The 18,711-nt window shown below is 30.5% G+C and overlaps 1 protein-coding gene and 1 pseudogene across 1 annotated transcript; one reads left to right on the top strand and one right to left on the bottom strand.

Annotated features, from left to right (window-relative positions):
• The first annotated feature begins 1,884 nt into the window (after window positions 1-1,884).
• LOC125810978 (RNA-binding KH domain-containing protein RCF3-like) lies at window positions 1,885-6,797 on the top strand (annotated as a pseudogene).
• A 2,925-nt stretch (window positions 6,798-9,722) lies between these two features.
• LOC125811197 (uncharacterized) lies at window positions 9,723-10,078 on the bottom strand. The gene has a single exon (XM_049490724.1). The coding sequence runs from the start codon at window positions 10,050-10,052 to the stop codon at window positions 9,891-9,893; it is 162 nt and encodes a 53-aa protein (XP_049346681.1). The 5' UTR covers window positions 10,053-10,078; the 3' UTR covers window positions 9,723-9,890.
• Between the last annotated feature and the right edge of the window lie 8,633 nt (window positions 10,079-18,711).

The raw sequence follows: 18,711 nt of genomic DNA, 5'->3' as shown, positions 1-18,711 counted from the left end.
ACTTTCCTTCCCCTGTTTTCAAAAATTCCAAAAGGGCACATCAAATTTTTTTTAACCAAAAGGGCAAAATCGCTCCTGACGGAGCGATTTTTTTCTGACAAAATTGACGCCGTTACTCCTTTAAAAAACATAAAAATCATTGTCGGTCCAAATTCTTTTTTCTTTTTTCTTTAAAATCGCTGCTGTGAATTTTTTTTTAACAACGCTGCCCCAGCAACGTTTAAAAAATAGAAATAGCTACTACAACAGCCATTTTCTTAAAAAAGTTTAATTTTTTTTTTATTAAAAATTCTCGAGGCGAGGGCTGCTTAAAAAAATAATGGGAAATCGCTCCAAGTGTAACGATTTTAGTTTAAATTTTTTTAAATAATCGCTACCAAGGCAACAATTTCAGTAAGAATTTTTATTATTATTTTCCAATTGCTGCTAGCAATCAAAAAGTATACAATAAAAAATTATAAAGTAACTCAATTGGGAAATTTTTTCTACTGAAATTGCTGCCGTGGCAACGATTTCCCATTATTTTTTTAAGCAGTTCTCGCCTCGGGAATTTTTAATAAAAAAAAAATTAACTTTTTTTTTAAAATGGCTACTATAGCAGCTATTTTTATTTTTTAAACGCTGCTGGGGCAGCGTTGTTAAAAGAAAAATTCACAACAGCGATTTTAAAGAAAAAAGAAAAAAAAATTGTATCGGCAGCGATTTTTATGTTTTTTAAAGGAGTAACGGCGTCAATTTTGTCAAAAGAAAATCGCTCCGTCAGGAGCGATTTTGCCCTTTTGGTTTAAAAAAATTGATGTGCCCTTTTGGAATTTTTGGAAACAGCGGAAGGAAAGTCTTGAACGAGCGCATCTTTTACATATTCCGTGTATTTTGATGGCAAAAAATATATATATATTAATTTCAGGGTTAAGGACCAAATTGATCACAATTTATGATACATAAAGGACCATTTTCATGAAGTTCATATATTAAGGACCAAATGGAATCAAAGCCCATACATTAAGGACCATTTTGATCATTTCCCATAAATATCTGTGTAAACATAAATTATTTCATTAAGGTAAAATAAGTATTTTAAAACAAAATTATTAGTACTGAATATAACAAAATATATTTTCGTTTGTAGTGAAGCAGAAAATAATTCGTTTCGTACTAATTTTGTTTGAAGAAGTGAAAGCGGAAAATAACGGCGATTTCCAGCAGGAGCGATGGAGCGTGATCGGTCAAAACCCAAAACCCTTGCCTATTAATGAACAACTGCAGCAAAATACGTGCTGTGTTTAACGGATTGGAATCGACAACTTGTGCAGATACATTATTAGCAGGTAATTGAATCCACAGAACAGTATTCATGTTTTGAATTTACAATTATACAGATACGTGCATTGAGAATTGATATTCACGCATCTTTATTGAATTTCAGATCTGTCGGATCCAGTATGATTCCTTCAGATAGTTGAATTTTGCAATTCTTATGCTATAGTGCATTTAATTACAATAGACAATAATATCATATAGATTCAATTTGTGGACCTGAATTCCAATATCAGGTCTGCCACGATTTGTTATCCGTGCATGCATGTTTCTTTGTTCATGGAATTGTAGTGATTCATGTATCGTCAGGATTATAACAGGAAATCCTGCTAATCTGGAATTGATAGCTCGAGGTTGCTAATTGCTATAGTTAGCACTTAGCAGATAGCTACATGTTTAGCATGTGAATGATATCAATGTAATTCAAGATTGTTGAATAGATATGTCTTCAGATTCCGTCTCTGGCAATAAATTGTTGAAGATCAAATGTTGTATAGTACAGCAACTTTGTAAACATAATCTTTTAACTTTGTTGCAATCTTTGTATGATAAGCAGAGTATTTCCTGATGGCTGGTCAACGAAATAGCTATGGGAAACTCTCCCATTCACAGTCTGATTATGCTGACAATGGGGGAAATAAAAGGAGAAATACTGGCTCTGATAAGGACCTTTCTCAATCGGTCCTGACGACACAGTTTATCGGTACTTATGCACTGGAAAGAAGATTGGAAGTATTATCGGCAGGGGAGGTGAGATTGTTAAGCAATTAAGGGTGGACACTAAATCTAAAATCAGGATTGGTGAGACTGTGCTTGACTGTGAGGAACGTGTTGTCACTATCTACAGCGCAAGTGAGGAAACAAACAACTTTGATGGCTTTGAAAATTGTATTTGTCCTGCCCAGGATGCACTTTTTAAAGTCCATGAGAAAATTGTTAGCGAGACAATTGATGAGGATTCTGAGAATGCCCCCCAGGTTACCATTAGGCTTCTAGTACCTTCAGATCAGATTGGATGTGTTATTGGGAAAGGGGGTCAGATAGTACAGAACATTCGTAGTGAAAGTGGTGCTCAGATTCGTATATTGAAAGATAACCATTTGCCTGCATGTGCATTGAGCTCGGATGAACTTTTGCAGGTAACTGGAGGATCATATCCTTTTTGATTTTCCCTTTCTCTGTCTGTATCACAGTGTTGTTCTCCCAGTTTGGTACTTCTTTACCATTAAATTTAATTAGGTTATTTCATTTAATTGTCTTGCTAAGTAAATTTGATCAATTGCTGCTCTGCTGGTTCATTTATGAAGTTGTTGCTCCTCTCTTTTTCCCCTTAATGGTAATTAGTAAAATGAAGTTACACAATTTCTTAATCAGCTATTCATTTACTGTTCTTTTTGGTGGTCCCTTGTCTGATTTGTTATGTAAAGAATTATGCAAATTGTACTCTACTTCTTGAAAAGAAATTCTTATGGCTCAAGCGTCATTATCTATAAACATTTGGACCACGTTACCGATAATTGTTGTGTATTCACACTTCACGCTATGGTTTCAATTGCAATCTTACTTGCATATAGGGCGGTTGAAACTTGAATTTTTTTTGTCACATCTGACTTCAGTACTCTGTGATTTAATTGGGTTTCAGATATCTGGTGAAGCCACTGTAGTGAAGAAGCTCTTTATGAAATAGCAACGCGTCTTCATAAGAATCCATCTCGTTCTCAGCACTTGCTTGCTTCTGCTGCACCAAATATTTACTCTTCGAGTTCACTTGTAGGTCATACTGTTGGTGCTCCAATTGTAGGCATGGCCTCATTGATGGGGTCTTATAGGGGATACAAAGGAGAGAGTGGGAACTTATCAAGGTCTTTTTACTCTGCTCCAAGGAATGAGTAATCTTCAAAGGAATTTTCTATCTGTTTGCTGTGTCCTACAGCAAATATTGGTGGTGTTATTGGTAAAGGTGGTGTCATAATCAATCAAATTAGACAAGAATCTGGTGCAGCAATCAAAGTAGATAGTTCTGCTGCTGAAGGTGATGATTGTGTGATTTCAATTTCTGTGAAAGAGGTAGTTTCTGTTTCTTCTGATGTTTAGCATTGGAGTGTACAGGTTGAGGGTGTTTGTCCAAGATAAAGATTTATTTTCATGCTTGTTTTTTTCAGTTTTTTGAGGACACATATTCTCCTACTGTTGAAGCAGCATTGCGCTTGCAACCAAGGTGCAGTGAGAAAGTTGATAGAGATTCTGGTCTTACACCATTAACCACGAGATTGCTGGTCCCAACATCTCGAATAGGCTGTCTTATTGGAAAAGGAGGCACCATAATCAATGAGATGAGGAAAATTACGAAAGCTAATATCCGTGTACTCTCCAAAGAAGGCCTCCCAAAGTTTGCTGCTGAAGATGATGAGATGGTGCAGGTAAGCATACTGATAGGAGTTGTAAAGCTTAAATGCACCAAAATTTATCTCCTACTCTCTCTTTGAAAGAAAAAAGGTTGCTGGTTTCTTCCTGTACTCAGCTTTTGGAGTACAGTATGACATAGGAATGTGGGTTCTTGAATTTTGGATATAGACATATTGAGGAGCCATATATATCTGTTTTCTTTAGATCAATATTAATTGAATTAAGATGTCTTCGATTAAGTTTTAGGAAGGGTCTGGTGTGAATGTAACCTGTGCTCCACAGGCTGCATCATTCAATTATTCTTTCATAGTTATTTTGATTTTGTGTTCTTCTGCCGTACTCTATTTGCGAAAGCAATCTCCCAGGAAGGAGAAAAGAAACAGGGAAAGATCAATCAAACATACGAAAAGATGGGGTTGCCTATTTAAGACTCTTAGAATAGTTTTTGTTTTTCGTCTTAGATCTTATTAGCATTTCCTTATGCTTCTTATCTATGCAGGAGTATCCTGTTAAATTCTCTGGTTACTTGTGATATGCTTGTTATTTGCTCAACTGACCTCATCTATATGCTTCCAAACATATCAGATCTCAGGAGAACTTGATGTTGTAAAGGATGCACTCATACAAGTAACTTCACATTTGAGGGCAAACCTTTTTGAAAGAGAGGGTGCTGCATCTGCCTTTGTGCCAGTTCTTCCTTACCTCCCCATGACTACAGGTTCAGATACCTTGAAACATGAAAGTAGGGACTCTAGAAGACATGGACATTCTTACTCAGCTGGGGTATGGTGGTACGACTGATCTTCCACGTGCTGATGGTTATGGAAGTTACAGTGGTATCCAGGTAACATAGGGTTTCATTGCTTGAGGAGCAGAATTTATGAAGATTTTGTGGGAATTCATTAACTTCCTTTGCTATGTATATTTTCTCGAATATATGTGCATCCTTTTTTGTTAATTTCTAATTCCATCAGCAGAGTAGCAGCATAGGATATGGAGCTTATGAAGGATATTCCCTTGGGGGTTCTGGTGGTTCTAGGTAAGTTGTTCTGGGCTTTCCACCTTGTCCTGAATTTGGTTGTTTTGTCTTGGTGTGATTGTACCGGCCACCAGCCAGTTCTCTTAAATATACAACTATGCCTCAATCCCAAGCAAGTTGGGGTTGGCTATAGGAATCCTCGTTGTCCATGCCGCTCTATTTAAGTTCATTGCAGTCCAATATTATATAAAATAAAATAAAAATAAAACCTTTTTTAAAGAAAAACCAGCATGAGCTGTTCGGTTAAACTTTTGTTTGCTTTTAATTCTGTTTTTAGCTGCTAACTGTTTTGATCATGTGTTTGTATCTTGAATGTTCATGTCTGACCTTCAGACATTAACTAGCACTTGTGGTTTTGCCATTCTCCATCTGCTGCACATGAGTTTTTGTGTAGCTTATCTAATTATAGTTGCTCCAAATTTAGAAAACGAGAGTTACAATTTCTTGTTCTTATTATTCACATGTTAAGCTACTGCTGCCAGGTCATCAGGGCAAGACCCTGCTTCCCGGAGAAAAAGTTATGGTTACTATAGAGTGTGTAACTGGACTGCAGGTAGCTCGTGGATCCCCTCTTTGCATGCATTGCTTCTTTCATTTGATTAGCCAAAATTTCGTAGCTAGCTCAGCTTGTACTAAAGTATTAAAGTTCACATTTTGGTTGATGACCTCGCCTCTCTCCTGATATTGAAACTAATGCTGTTGTTTTCCTTTTGCTTCCTTCCCTCCCAACAAAACAGCTGAGATATGTGAAGCCTGAAGCCACCTATTGCCTCCCTTGCACCTAAACCAGAAGACCAGATAAATGAGGATTTGGAAACTTTGGCCTACCTTGATGCTTTTCCTTAGGAGGACCATAACTGAAGATTTTACCTAGTATTGAAATTTGCCATGTCCTGACATCATTCACTTACAAGCTCAAATCTTGTGGTCCCAAGAACCTGTGTAGCCAGCACATCACGCCTTTATCCTTCTTTATCCTTCTTCCCTTTGTGTGGTTGTATTACAAATGAATAAACACAGGGGTCGTTTGGTTTGAAAATGAGTTATGATGGGATAAGTTATGTTGGGATAAGTTATGTTGGGATTAGTTATGATGGGATAAGTTGTGTTGGGATTATTTTTTATTGAGTGTTTGGTTTGTTGTATTCAAAATAATAAATTTTAAGAACAATTTATTTGTTTACAAAAATGCCCTTCATTAATGTAAAAAGTGATATAACAAAAGGGTTGAAAGAGACATTTTTGTCATTTACCTATTTTATCCCGGGATAAGTTATCCCGGGATTACTATACCACCCAAGGAGAGGGATAACTTATCCCGGTACTAATTATTAATCCCGGGATAAGTTATCCCGAACTTGCCAACCAAACAACAAAATAAGCGGTACTATAATTTAATCCCGGGACTATTTGTTATTATACCTCACACCAAACGAGCCCTTAAATATCAGCCTGTCTTGGTATACCTTTTTTCAGTTCAATTTTAATTTGGATGAATTATTGTGGGATTTGCTTATTTAATCAAGTTAGATGTTAGACCTGTTGTCCTCGTGCAGTTCTGTCTAGTTTTGCTGGTTCCTTAGAATGGGCAATTTAATTTGTATCCCGGTATTGGAACACATAAGTCATTGTACAGTATCTTAAATTTTAAATTTTATTTCATCTTCTCTTGTTTGCTTATGCTAACCCTGGATGTTTGCTCAAGATGTGATCATATTACGTAGGTTGTGAGTTCCGATCTTAGTAGCCTTTATTCCCAACCCGTGTAAGAACATATATTCTATTATAATTTGCTTGCCTGATCAATTCGTTGTTCAAAGCATCTTCCGAACTTTTCGATGATTGTTTTGAAGAGGATGTCATGGATACCCAACAGGCATGCAGCTTGAGTTAAAGGTCTGTTTGCATTTTTCTGTAGACATATATTTTGAATGTAATTGAATAATGCATAATAAATATACCAGTAAGTGTAAATTATCTGATCTGATTTTCATTGCCAGTCACTGTGGACCTGACAGTCTCTAGAGAGGAATAAGTTACCGTACGTAAGCGGTAAATCTGGCGGTAAGTTTTTAGTATGCTTACAATCATGTGCTTCTCCTTACTATGTACTAGTTTGTGTGCAATCTAAGATATAATTTCCTTAATCATCAGGTAAAAGTGATTTTGCTCATATATGCACACTATAGGTCTCTCGCTTTCTCTACATTTATTTGACAAGAATGTTTTTTTCAATTTCAAAAAGCATGTGCTTTCATTCCCCCTATTTTTGAGGGGTTGTTTTATTTCAGATGTGAATGTTACAATGCCAATTACCTGTTCTTGTTGATAGTTCAAAAATGTGCCAATTTAGATCTAAATTTCAGGTTGCACTTCTTTCTTTTCATCTTGCCTACAATTGTAAAATGAGGTTGGTAGTTTTCTTCTGATACATTTGCCATTGCAACCTTTTTGGGAAATAATGTTCAATTTAATGAATCATGTGAAGAACAATAATTGTTATAAGGTTAGGGAATAATTTTTGACAAACACAATCAATGGTGTAGAAGAATCCGAAGCTGAGCTGAGATGTTACTCGGCTAAGTATATAGGAGATGGCTCTATCCTATAACTAGGTAAGCCAAGTAAATTTCTTCATTTTTTGTGGGTTTGTATACTGTGAACCATGGATATTGCGATTGACTTAACCAATTTTTTCTCTCAGGTCTGGAGGCAGTGGGATCTGTAAATTAACTAGGCAGTGGTGGATAACAGCTCTTATGGTTCTTTTTGTCAAAAGATATGTACAATTGCTTAGGGAATGTAATCTAAGCAATTGTACATATCTTTGTTGTCCTTGGCTTACCTAGTTATAGGATAGAGCCATCTCCTATGGAACTAAGAGGAGGTTTTTGTTGTCCTTGGTGACCAAACAATTGCATGTCTGGTAAATAAACATGGATATTTAGTGTGGTATATCTACGTCTTTATGTTAAACTAGTCTGGTGCAAGTGCAACAAAATTTCATCAATTTAAAGGGTTACATATCTAAAATAACTTGAACATGGCGTGGCATGATTAGCTCCAAACGCCTGTCCATACTTAATTGACACAGATATAATTCTCATGCATTATTTAATTTGTATGATGTGATGACAATATAAATAATTTTAAATGAGTTGGAGGAAAAATAAATAAATTTAATATATATAAGTTAAATTCATACTACTATGTCTAAGATGTAAGGGTGGCAATGCAGTGGTCACCAGACTGCAAAAGCTGAATCAATGAAATTCATGGCCAGCTTGGTAAAATATGGAGCAGTAAATTTGTGTACCTAACTCCATGCCGAAAGGTACAAGTAGGGAGCCTGATCCGCAGACTGCGTTTATTGCCTTGTATAACATCTTTTGGACAAGTGTTGGTACAACATTTTTTTGGATTCACTGTCTCTTTATATCAAGTTATGGGGGGGATGATAGGGACAGTGGCTAGTCACATCCAAATCCTAAGAGCCCCTCCAAACTAACTTTCCCCTTTTCTCCATTGGGCATTACATAGAAATTGACTGATCTATAGCTATCATTAATGTATTGCTAGATTTCCTTTCCCATACAAGAATCCATTATTTATCTACAACTCCTAGAGGCTGTATACTTTGCTTCAAACCTCATTCGTTTCATGCACTGTCAAAGTTACTTCTTTATTCTTTCTATTCCATTCCATCCAATGAGAGTTAGATGACCGCTAATTCTATTTGCAACAGGGAATGTTGGATTTGATCTCCCTCCTAAATTGGGGAAACTACACGTTTTATTCATGTTAAAGTCTTGCATGAGGGAATAAGGTTATTGAATTGCAGCCAAGGATGACTTGCCGGCAAGCTCGATCAATTCTGCTTCATGTCTGGCAAGTCATTTTTGGCTACATATCTGCCTCATTTTCTCATGCCAGAATTCATATGAAATAGCTATTGTTGTGGATGTCAAATCAGCAATTGTGGACAACACTAAGGAATCTATGAGACAACGGGTAGACTATATATATCCTTTGCTTACATTTTTTATTTGTGAAACACGTCTCTAGTTATTAATTAATATGTTAGCATTAGGTTATATATAATTGTAATTTAATATGCAGGGAGAAAGTATCTCTCATGTGCTTCAACAGGATGTTAGGGACATATGATATGTTTTGGATCATAGACCGAATCCTAATTAATATAATTAGGTTAATTGTTAAGAGTTTGTTCGACAGAAACATGTGCTAGTGGATGCTGCTAGGTTTGTAACAAACTTGCACTGATATCTAGTTGCCATGACTCAAAATCCTATCGCCATCCAACATCAATTTATTGAAGAATGTTTAAATATTTTTCTCAATAATGTCAAGTGTACTGTGTAATAATAAATATATACTATAGGTCAAAATGTACTGTTTATACACATTAAAAGTTTGAACAGGAATTCTTGGCTTCTCAACTGGACACAATCATGGTAACATATACATCACAATAACTAGTGGAAAAAGGAGAGGAAGTATTGAACACAATTTAGCTGATGATGAGTTACTTTGTGTTTTAACAGTAAAACATGTGTGGAACTAGGAAGGTAGGTCATGGACCATGAAACGTTTGTTGACTAATAAATGTGATGTAAGATAAAATACCAAAAACAAGTTATCCTTAATTTGGTTTATTGTGAGAGTATGTTCTTAAATTTGAAGTTGTAGGTTCCTTTTTCAAATTGGCCCATTCTCCCAAAGTTTCATTTTAGCATCTCACTTTTATCTCCACGAGTTAAAGATTTGATGGGAAAAAATAGGTTGTTTTGTGAATGAAATTTTTTAAAACTTTGAATTAATTTGTTATTATTTAATAGATCAATTTTCAAAATATTATTTCAAATCTTTGAGCCAAAATCTATATATGAATTATATCACAATCTACCAATAACCTTTACTGATCTACCGACTACATAACTAAAATAACATTTGTAAATACCACAATCAAACTGTAAGTAACAAAATTAGTAATCGATCAACCACATATGACATATAGCTCTGTAAAATGATTTATTACAGACCCCAAAGTAAAAAACATAGAAAAAAAGGAGAAGATGTTCATAAACAAAAATGAAAATAAAAAGATCTAAAGGGAGATGAAACCTTCACGGACGAGAAGACCAAACATGAGAGTTACAAGACCAGTTGTTATGCTCTGTGTTGGAGTCATCCATGTTTGCGAATATGCTCCAAGCGTAAAAGTTGCCCCAACTATTCCGATCAAAAATGAGATCATGTTCTGATTCATCTTTCTTTTTTTAAAAAAATCTCTTCGTCTTCTGATCTAATTCTTTGCAATTGCTGAAACAATTAGTTGAATATAAAGAGACAACTAATAACCATCCAACTCTCTCAAGGGACAAAGTCAACTCCACCTTGGGGAGACCAACACGCTTTTGTTTATTACTTAATTCATCACTTCATTTTTACTTGTTCGGGTATTGATTTACTAAACTAATTATTTTATCAATGAAACTTTGAAATTCTAATTTGATTATTACTGTTTTATGTAGTTATATTGAGGGTAGAAAGGAAAAAATATGATAAAATTCTCATGATGTAGGAGTCAAGTAATATGAAACGGAGAGAGTATTGATATGGCCATTTATATTTGTCATTTCACTTATCACACAATTTCTTACCTCTTCTTTTGATATTTGATATGAGTTAGGTACGCAAATGTGCAGAATTTCTACGCGTTTACTTTTTTATATATATTCTATTAAGCTGTCTAATCACGTTTGTTGATAAAATGACCTAATATTGCATGGGAATCAACTAACTTGTATACACTCAGTATGTTATCAAATCATCTAGACGTTAATTATAGGAAACAACACATGATAAGTGAAGTTAACAACTCATAAAAGAAGGCATAATACATGTTATATAAGAGGTTAAAATAAACCGACATTGTGAAAAAAATAGGGAAAATCACTTACGTGTACACTTTTTAAAAAATATTTACGATATTCGTCAATATTATTCTTTTAACCATATATAACAATTTGGCTGAATGACAGTATTGCTAAAAGTTGTGAATGACAGCACTTTTTGCTAAGTTTAAAAGAATAAAATTGTTTTAGGTAAGTATTGCTAAAAGTTGACAAAAATGGTAATAAATTAAAAGTATACTTAAATAAAGTAATTTTTCCAAAAATTTAAAATGCAGAATCATATATAAGGCCCAATAGACTGGCCCCGGTGCTCAAATCGGGCTTTATTACGAATTCGCAACCCATTAATGATTGGAAACATTATAGGAAAAATTATATAAAATAACAACTACTGATTCAAATTAAATGTTATAACCACTGTTTGATTTAATTATTTCCCGTAGCAAACTGTTGTCATTCGCCTCTCTCCCTCCCAGAAATTCTCGCTCACCACTCTTGTTTTCTCTCTAGTAGTCTCTCCCTCGCCTCTCTCACTTTTATACAAACACAAATGTATAAAATGTGTTTGTATTTGTATAAAGTGAGAGAAAACTATATATATACATATTTTTTCGTTCGCCTCTCTCCCCAAAGAATCTCGCTCGCCACTCTCACTCGCCTCTCTCACTTATACAAACACAAATGTATAAATTGTGTTTGTGTTTGTATAAAGCGAGAGAAAATTGTATATACAAATACATATATTTTCATCATATACACTTATAATTATAGAAATATAGATTTACCCCTGCCCAGTTTTCTTTTGTCTTTCTCTCTTTCTCGCTTTATACAAATACAGATTATACAATTGATTCTTTTGTATATGTATACTGAAACATGTTATACAATTGATTCTTTTGTATATGTATACCGAAATATACATATTAATAGTCATAGCAAACATAAAGTTTGTTATGGAGCGCAATTATACAAACTATAGTTATAGCATATAAATATGATTTTTATGTTTGTTAAACCTAAAATTTACTCAAAGTTATATAACTAAGCTAACATTTAGTACTTAATTATGCTATATGACTATAGTTAGGGGTGTACATAGGTCGGTTTGGTTTGCTTTTTCATTAAAAAAATCCAAACCAATTATGTCGGTTTATTCAATCTAAAAACCAAATCAAACCACATAAAGTCGGTTTTTTCGGTTTCGGCTTTAGTCGGTTCTTTCGATTTTTTCCGATTTTTTGGTTTTTTTACAACTATACGGTATTTGAAAAAGAAATCCAATATATTTTCACTTACTTGTGTGATAAGCTAAACCTAATTCACAAGAGTACAAAATATATTTTTTTAAATATCAATGTTCATTATGTTAAATTAATAAGATTAAAGGCTACATGCAAACTGAATACAAAACAAAATATTTACAAAGTAAATTGTTAAGTTCAAATTTGAAAAACTATAACAATATAATTGTAACTTCGGATCTTAATACAAAATAAAATATTTATAAATTTTACAAGCCCAAATTTAAAACTATAGTTATAAGATGTAATTAGGCAAACTGTAGCTAAGGAGCCTAATTAAGTGCCTATTTGGATGGACTTTTAAGTTGGTCAAACTGACTTAAAAGTCAGTTTTTGACTTGTGAGAGTGTTTGACAATTATAAGAACAACTTAAAATAAGTTAAAAGTTAAAAGTAGGGTGACCCCTACTTTTTTTTTAAACTTAAAATTCATTGTACTTTGACCAAGTATATTACTTTTCTACCCTTAATTCTTTTAAACAATTCCCAAATTCTTTCATGTGAGCTATTCAAAATATATATTTTTGAAATTTAAAATAAGTTGCACATTTAAAATTAACTTAAATATTAAGTTATTGAAATTGAATTAAAATATAAATTAATTTTGTTTTAATTTCTCTTAGAAATAAAAACCTTAGATTAATCAAGTTTTTATTATGTTAACAGTTTTAAGGGTATTTCAGACATTTTAATAAAAAAAAAGTGTTTAACAACACTTATTTGCCAAACACATCAACAACTTTTTTTCAACTGCAACACTTTTATTCAAACACATAACTACTTATTTTTAAAATAACTTTCAACACTTTAAAAAAAAAAAAAAAAAAAAATTTTTGCTAATCCAAACGGACTCTAAGTTTCCTATTGTAGCTATTTGTGAAAAATTCCCTTATAGATTTATGAGGGAAAACTCATGCTGTGGAGAGGCCCGATAAAGATTTTGTAAGAGAAGCCCATAATTAAATTTAAAAGGGAGATTCATTTCAAGTTCCAAAAGTCAGGCCTTTACATTAAAATTAAGGAGATAGTCAATTATGATTAAATATAAATATAAATTTTCTCATATCAGTGTAGGTCTAATCATTTTTTGGATTACTGCATACATTTTATTTATATTTTGTTGAGTGCTAAGATCTTTCATGTGTCAATATGCTATTGCAAATAATGTCTCTCTTAATATGGTCATTTTTTAATTGAATTCTTTTTAAATTCTGTGACATTTCTTTTTTTATTATTATTATTTGTATTTCAATTTGCTCCTCGAATTTTCTTTAAAATAATTTAATTATTTTACAAGAAAATAGGAGGCAAGTCATAAAAAGAAAGTAAAAAATGTGAATCACAAAAGAGGACAAACCTGAGGGTTTAAAATACAATGGACTCAGAAGTTTGTATCTAGTCTATAGCAGTTGAAGGACTTGGATGATGTTAACCTTTTGTAGTAGTTCTAATTTTCAAGAATACAAAACAAGCTATTTGGTGCCAATATAAATATTTAAAAATTTTTACTGCCATTTTAAAAAAATGTTATTTAATGTCAATTTATAGGTTGTTATGGTGTGCCAACTTTTCAAAACGGATGCTGTGGAGAGGCCCATTAAAGATTTTGTAAGAAATACCCATAAATGAAAAAAGAGGGTTGAATAGGTGTCCAAAAAGTGTCGTTTATTGAGTCGAAATAATCGAATTCATTGATACTATATCAACTAAGTATTTTCTTTCTTCTACTAGTAGGTGTGATCAATGCGATTAATAAATATGCTATCAAACTATCAATGAATTCGACTCTATAAAAGACACTTTTTGGACACCGTACCAAAGTAGCAAACTGTTTACCTTTACCGTTGACTCATTTATTCCATTCCAAATAGTATTCGTTTTGAAGTCGGACTCTGATATGTAGACCCGTCAATATGGGCTAGGCCCGTTGGGTCAGCCTGACCTAACATGTGATTTGATAGGGCTGAGCTACAATTTTTGGAGCCCATTTAAGAAAAGAGTTTTTTAGCCCGGTCTAAATAAATCTGTCATTTATGGGGCTTGAGAAATATGGATAAGTCCGGCTCGTGAGCCAAATAAAAATTAATTAATAAATAAAAATAAAATAGAGTACTAAAAATAACAGGAGTCTACACTCAAAATCTGTTTAAAGTTTAAAATATTACAATTTAAATACAAATTATGTTTATAAAATATGTATTACATAAAATAAAAAATTCCTAAAATTTCTAGGGAATCACTACATAAGCCATAACTTATGGAATGTTATCATAGTTTTTGTGTTTTATTATAATCATTGAAAAACAATTAGGTTAATATTTCTATTTAGCTATTTATGTTTTCGCTTGAAATCAAACTTAATAAATACTCCATATGTCTCAATTTATGTGACTTACTTTCCTGTTTAGTCAATCCAAAAAAGAGTGACACATTTCTATATTAAGTAACATTTTAACTATAAAATGTATATTTTACCCTTAATGAAATGATTTACAACCACACAAATTTCTATCATTCATTTTGGACCATAAGTTTTAAAAGTCTTCTTTTCTTTCTTAAACTTCGTGCCGAGTCAAACTACCTCACATAAAATGGGACGGAGGGAGTATTATATTGATAATTTTATTTGTGTATTTGATTAACAAATAGTAACACTAACTCCATGTAATATTGTCTTGTCGATAGTTATAGTAATATTTTAAAATTATAATTTAATTAAAAAAATTATAAAAACTATACTTTTAAGAAAAGAGAGCTGACCCAGCAATGCCCGTAGCTCATGCACTTATGGACTGGGCCGACCATTTTTTGGCCCACATAAAAAATGGACTAGCCCGGCCTGACCCGTCAAATTGCAAAGTCTGTATGGATTAACCTGGATGGGATGAGCCAACCAATATTGACAGCTCTACTGATATGAATGCATGTCTAATGAGGTAGCTTTTTCATATTTTTAACTTACTTATTAATAGAAAAAGTATGTTTACACCAAAATTAGAGGATGATATATAATCCTATTTTAAATAATTCAATGTAAATAAATATTTATCCCTTTAATTAATTATTTTGCAAAAATCAAACAAGACAAGGGAAACATGCTCTCTTCTTTTATTTCCCATATTTTCTCCTTGGCATGGAAACTAGGAGGTTCCAAGAGCCAAAAATATATAGTCAGGGACGAATCTGTGTGTATGGATGGTGTACCACGGCACCCAATGACTTTAGTTAAAATTTTGTATATATATATGTATATGTATGACGAATTGATCATATATTACTCTAGTGTTGAGGGTCCAAAACCCCTTGTCTGCAATATTATTTTGCCTTTTTTTTTTCACTGTGCGCAAGGATTCAGTTTTTTTGCCGTTAGGTCATCCTTATTTGCTATTACTAGTATACGTGCCCGCGCGTTGCGCGGATGATTTAAAATGTAATAATTTTATAATTAAAAATAACTAAAAAAATATATAATGCACTTAATAATATATTTAATTTATTATAATAACAATATAATAATACAAATCATTAACTTGTGTATTTGAGCAATATTAAATTTATATATATATATAGTTATCTTTGAATTCAAATTTAAAAAGTTAAAAATTGGAAATTAAAAACTTATAGTATATTTTAAAATTGCAATTTTCAACTTAATTTAATTTTGTTATATATATTGTGAATAGTCTTAAATTTGCTAAATGACTTATAATAGTGATATTTTTCAAGATAGAATTCAATGCTAGCTAGATATAGATAAATACTATTTATCTTAATTCAAGTTTAAATTTTATTTCTCATAATATTATTTTTCAATTTTGAAATTTGATTGTCCTTTAAAAGTAATATTAAGGTTATATCTTATTAAAAAATATTTATTTTAAAATTTAAAAAATGTGAAATAAAACTTAAAATATTAAATGATATTTAAATGATAAATTTTAAAAGAAACTTCCATACTTGGGGTTTGTAAAATAAATAATTTTAATATAAAAATTCTTCAATTTGTTTATAGTTGGGTATTTTTTTTATTCAAAATAAAGATTAAAACACCATATTTTTTCCATATGTGTTTTTTTTAATAAAAATAAATCATTTTAATTTAAAAGTTCTTCAGTTTGTTTAGAAGTGGGAGTGTAATGGGAAGTTTTAAAACTTCCTATTTAGTTGGATAATTATTGCTATTTTTTTCAAAAAGATTAAAAGGACATATTTAATTGGATGGTTTTTTTTTTTAAAAAAATACATTATTATTATTATTAGTTTAAGTTAAACATAAATTTATTATTATTGTCATTATGATTAGTTTGGCTTTTTTTATATATAAGTAAAGATAGAACTTATAGATTATAGGTTATATTAAGATAATTACTGATAAAATAAAAGATTATCAACACAATTTTTTATTGATTATAGGACTCCGTAGTAAAGGATGGAGAGTTATGAAATTGTTTTATCTAAAACTATTTTTCCATGTATGTGTGTAGGAAATTTTAAAGTAATAATAATTAAGATTAGATTAAAATATATAATTATTCATAAGAGTATAATCCGAAATTGATTTTGTTTTCACGCATATTTTTTTTAATTCGATTTTTAATAGTTAATAAATTAATTTTATATAACACATAAGTAATAACAATAGGTTTTATATTTCAAGCATGCATTTATAATATAATTTTTTTATGCAATTAAAATTAAACTTCAATGAATTAAAGTATAAAATATTGAGAACTTCTTAAATTATATATCAATTAAAATGAAAATAAATTGTTAAATTATGTTTATAATAACATTATAATTGGATTATTATTATTATTATTATTATCATTATCATTATCATCAGTTCTATTTTTTAGATAAAAGCTTATATGTTATTAAGAAAATATTAATTTTAAAATGCAAAAAAAAAATCTTAAATAAAACTTAAAATATTAAATGATATTTAAATGTAAATTTTAAAAGAAACTTCCGTACTTGGGGTTTTTAAAATAAATAATTTTAATTTAAAAGTTCTTCAATTTGTTTAGAAGTAGGAGTGTAATGGGAAGTATTAAAACTCCCTATTTAGTTGGGTATTTTTCTAAATTCAAAATAAAGATTAAAAACCCATAATTCTTTCCATACGTGGTTTATTTTAAAATAAATAATTATAATTTAAAAGTTCTTGAATTTGTTTAGAAGTGAGAGTGCAATGGGAAGTTTTAAAACTTCCTATTTAGTTGGATAATTATTACTATTTTTTTTCAAAATAAAGATTAAAAGGACAGGACATATTTAGTTGGCAGTATTAAAAAAATAATAATAATGCATTATTATTAGTATTATTACATTATATTATTATTAGTAGTTTAATTTAAACAGAAGTCTATTATTATTATTATTTATTATTATTGTTGTTGTTGTTGTTATTATTATTATTATTATCATTATTATTAGTTTGATTATTTTATATATAGGTAAATATAGAACTTATAGATTATAGGTTCTAATAAGATAACTACTGATAAAATAAAAGATTATCAACAGTTAATGGGAAGTTTTAAAACTTCCTATTTAGTTGGATAATTATTACTATTTTTTTTCAAAATAAAGATTAAAAGGACATATTTAGTTGGCTGTTTTTTTAAAAATAAAATAATACATTATTATTAGTATTATTATATTATATTATTATTATTATTATTAGTTTAATTTAAACAGAAATCTATTATTATTATTATCATTATTATTAGTTTAATTATTTTATATATAGGTAAAGATAGAACTTATAGATTATAGGTTATATTAAGATAACTACTGATAAAATAAAAGATTATCAACACAGTTTTTCATTGATTATCGGACTCCGTAGTAAAGGATGGAGAGTTATGAAATTGTTTTATCTAAAACTATTTTTTCCATTAATGTGTGTGTAGGAACTTTTAAACTAATAATAATTAAGATTAGACTAAAATATATAATTATGCATAAGAAAATAATCCGAAATTGATTTTGTTTTCACGCATATTTGTTTTTTAATTAGCTTTTTAATAGTTAATAAATTAATTTTATTTAACACATAAGTAATAACAATAGGTTTTATGTTTCAAGCATGCATTTATAATATAAATTTTTTATGCAATTAAAATTAAAACTTCAATGAATTAAAGTATAAAATATTGAGAACTTCTTAAATTATATATCAATTAAAATGAAAATAAATTGTTAATTGGTATGTTTTTTATTTTTTTTTATTTTTTATATTAAACTTGTGTGTTTTATGTCAATTCACAGTTTCTATTGCATTACTTCTTTTTTTTTGTTAAATTTCAAATGTCAGTTTTTATGTTTTTTTTTTTACGAAATACAATTTTATAATATTTATTTTTTAAAAATACTGCAAGTATAGGTACTTTCATTACAAAATACAGTTTTATAATATTATTATTTTTAAATACTGCAAGTATATGTACTTTCATCCCAAACCCATCCTGTTTTAGGATATAGTCTTCTAGCATTGATAAGAAAAGCCTAAACAAAAAACAAATACATCAATTTCAAGTAATTAAAAATAAAATAATCTAACACAGTCAAATTTTAATAAATTTAATGAAAAGAAACAAAGAAAGTACATCTCCTTTTAAATGGTGTAATAAATTATACACAATTGCAAATCAATAATTAGATGAGCATCAAAATGATTCATATTAACTTCAATTGATTAAAGGTT

This window comes from Solanum verrucosum, unplaced genomic scaffold (genome assembly GCF_900185275.1).
Source record: "Solanum verrucosum unplaced genomic scaffold, falcon-dt-bn FXZP01000032.1, whole genome shotgun sequence".
NCBI lineage: Eukaryota > Viridiplantae > Streptophyta > Magnoliopsida > Solanales > Solanaceae > Solanum > Solanum verrucosum.
This window is presented reverse-complemented; position numbering and strand designations above follow the sequence as displayed.

Coding starts and splice junctions, on each gene's coding strand:
- LOC125811197 (XM_049490724.1), bottom strand. CDS start 10,052: ATGAATCAGAACATGATCTCATTTTTGATCGGAATAGTTGGGGCAACT.